This window comes from Sinocyclocheilus anshuiensis, unplaced genomic scaffold (assembly GCF_001515605.1).
Source record: "Sinocyclocheilus anshuiensis isolate Anshui unplaced genomic scaffold, SAMN03320099.WGS_v1.1 scaffold115, whole genome shotgun sequence".
NCBI classification, from domain to species: domain Eukaryota; kingdom Metazoa; phylum Chordata; class Actinopteri; order Cypriniformes; family Cyprinidae; genus Sinocyclocheilus; species Sinocyclocheilus anshuiensis.
The window spans coordinates 1,064,748-1,067,891 of NW_015548219.1; the positions used below are offsets into that span (position 1 = coordinate 1,064,748).

The 3,144-nt window shown below is 29.2% G+C and overlaps 1 protein-coding gene across 2 annotated transcripts in view; it reads left to right on the forward strand.

The window, feature by feature from the left end:
- LOC107654140 (cytosolic carboxypeptidase 4-like) overlaps positions 1–3,144 on the forward strand; it is a 227,408-nt gene that overhangs the window by 87,300 nt on the left and 136,964 nt on the right. For both annotated transcript variants that reach the window (XM_016441082.1, XM_016441083.1), the window contains one exon: positions 1,368–1,514. In XM_016441082.1, coding sequence (XP_016296568.1) covers positions 1,368–1,514 — 147 coding nt within the window. The remainder of the gene's footprint in view (positions 1–1,367; positions 1,515–3,144) is intronic.

The window sequence follows — 3,144 nt, forward strand, 5'->3', positions numbered from 1 at the left end:
TCAATTTAATTTATTGTACAAAATTTAAGTACTATTTGTATAATATTTATTTTATATGCTCTTTAAATTATTGTTACATTTTTATTTATTTGATTGATTTATAGATTGATTTAGGTCTAAAATGTTTTTTTTTGTTCTTTTACTTTTCAGCATGCCTTCAGCTATTTATTTTTGCTACTTTATTTTTTGTTCTGAACCTAGATTTTCCCAAAATATATAATGTCATAATAATAATTATTTTTTTTTTATACATTTTATAGAGAGACATAAACACAGGCCAATTTAATTTATTGTAGAAAATTTGTTATTTACAACTGTCAGCTCTGGTGTCATTTCCATCAGAAACCAACAATTTTGCCCCTAATAATGTTTTTTCAGACGTTATTGTAGTTGGTTAAGGACTCTAAATATGAGACATAACCTGAACAAAAAACAAAACAAAACAATAAACAAGGTAAATGGCACCTTTCCAAACATCCTGTTCAATATGCAAAATGTGTGAATATTATGTTTGTGTGTATTTATAATATACAGAATGCTAGTTATGAAATTAGGCCAAGCAAGATAAAGAAACCATTTTAGTTAAAAGAATTGTAAAATATTGTTCTTGCTACATAATACGGATAAGACAATCACAACTATACAGATAAGTCAATCACAACACTAAAAATGTCCTGTGAAGAAACAACCATGTACAGTTAAAGATTACCCTCTACTTGTACATGCGCATTTCAATTTGTGTGCTGTGTGGAAAAAATAAAAATTAATATTTTTTTCCTCATTTGTAGGTCGCGTTGGATAAAAGCGTCTGTTAAGTGAACAAATGTAAACAAAGTACTTGATTTAAGTCAGGACACCTTGAGAAGACAGAAAAAAAAAAAGAAATGTTGAAAATCCACAATAATCCAGAGGCATTACCTTCAAAACCAAATCTTTTAAAGCAATCTTAATAACATTGAAAATACTGGTGAAAAGAGACGTGACGTCAATTCACATTTCTCCCAGGATCTAATTATATAAACTCAACTGTTTCAATGCTATTTATTTCCATATCTTGGCCTTATTCTTGTCTATTATTCACCAACAAATCTATCGAATAATACTCTTGTAGAGGTGGAACAGTACTATAGTAATCCTGTAATCTGAAATGAATTCACTGCAAACTAATTAGCCAAATTTATTCACCAGCCTCCAGCACAAAGTTCTAATCAGCACGAATTTTCATAAGTTCTGAAAGAAAGTCGAAAATAAACCCAGACATCATCTTGCGATAGCACGCCAGTGGCAAAGATGGCACCGGCACTTGGCGTACAAGTTATCAGCCTAAATTTGAGATTTTGTGAAATGACGGCGGCTGTTTCCTGTAGGCACAGACAGACGGATTCATCACATGATATCGAAAGGAGGCAGCGAGGCCCTGCTGATGGCTCTGGTGAACTCAACCCGCAGCTTCACTCCCAACTACACCATCCTACTGCCGCTGCTGCACCTGCTGGCCAAGGTGGGCTACCGAGGTGAGTGATGAGGAGGCGGGGCTAGGAGAGAAGGGGAGGAGACAAACAGTTTTATTTTATTTGAGTATGATGGGGGTTATTTTACTGGTGACAGAACAGGTAAACATTCTCAGGTAAATATTAGGTGCGTCCCAAATCCCATACTTGTGCACCATTCTATGACATTTTGTAGTATAAATAGTGCGAGAAGTGTGTTCACACTGAAAATTTCACAAAGAAAAAGTGCACTTTAAATACCCAGATGATGCACTTAAATAACCGAAAAAATATTGGACATCATGCACTCAGCTGTGTCAGCTTTATACGTCACAAATTCATACACTACATGCATGAGGACATAGTGCATAAGTGTATAGTGTGTCATTTGGGATGCAATTATTCTTTGAGCTACTCGAATGCAAAAAGCAAAAAAGAAAGTAAGCTGTTTTAGTATTATTTTTATACAATCATATAATTTATTAATATTTTAGCTTTTATTTTTATATTTAAAATTGTAATGCATAGCTTTTTTCAGTTGTTGTTTTAGTGATTTTAGTACTTATTTCAGTTATTTGCCAAGACACCATTTCTACTTTACATGTAATATTTATATATATTTATGTACATGTTAATATTAATATCATATCTAATGTCAAAATGTTTTAATCTAATATTTCTATTTAGTTTTATTTTTTAATCTCAGTTTTAGTAATTTTAGTATTTCAACTTATTTCAGTTAGTTGCCAAGGCACCATTTCTACTTTGCATGCAATATTTATATTTATGTACTTATTAATATTAATATTTATATCATATCTAATGTCTAATTTTTTTAATCTAATCAATTTAAATCCAATATTTCCATTTAGTTTTCTTTATCACAGTTTTAGTCATTTTAGAATTTCAGCTTATTTCCGTTAGTTGCCAAGGCACCATTTCTACTTTTCATGCAATATTTATATGAATGTACATATTAATATTAATATTTATATCATGTCTAATGTCTAATTTTTTTTAATCTAATGAATTTAAATCCAATATTTCTATTTAGTTTTATTTTTTATCTCAGTTTTAGTAATTTTAGTATTTCTACTTATTTCAGTTAGTTGCCAAGGCACCATTTCTACTTTTCATGCAATATTTATATTTATGTACAGATTAATATTAATATTTATGTCATATCTAATGTCTAATTTTTAAAATCTAATACATTTAAATCCAATATTTCTATTTAGTTTTATTTTTTATCTCAGTTTTAGTAATTTTAGTATTTCAACTTATTTCAGTTAGTTGCCAAGGCACCATTTCTACTTTTCATGCAGTATTTATATTTATGCACATATTAATATTAATATCATATCTAATGTCAATTTTTTAAAAATCTAATATTTCTATTTAGTTTTCTTTTTTATTTCAGTTTTAGTAATTTTTAGTGTTTCATCTTATTTCATTTAGTTGCTAAGGCACCAATTTTACTTTTCACGTAAAATTTTTATATTCATATACTGGTGGTGGTTGAGGAGATTCCCCCCTTCTATGTAAAGCGCTATATACATTGTAGGAATTATTATTATTATGTACATACTAATGTTTGTTACATCTAATATCTAATTTGTATGTAATTTGTAATATCTAATGTAATATTATATAT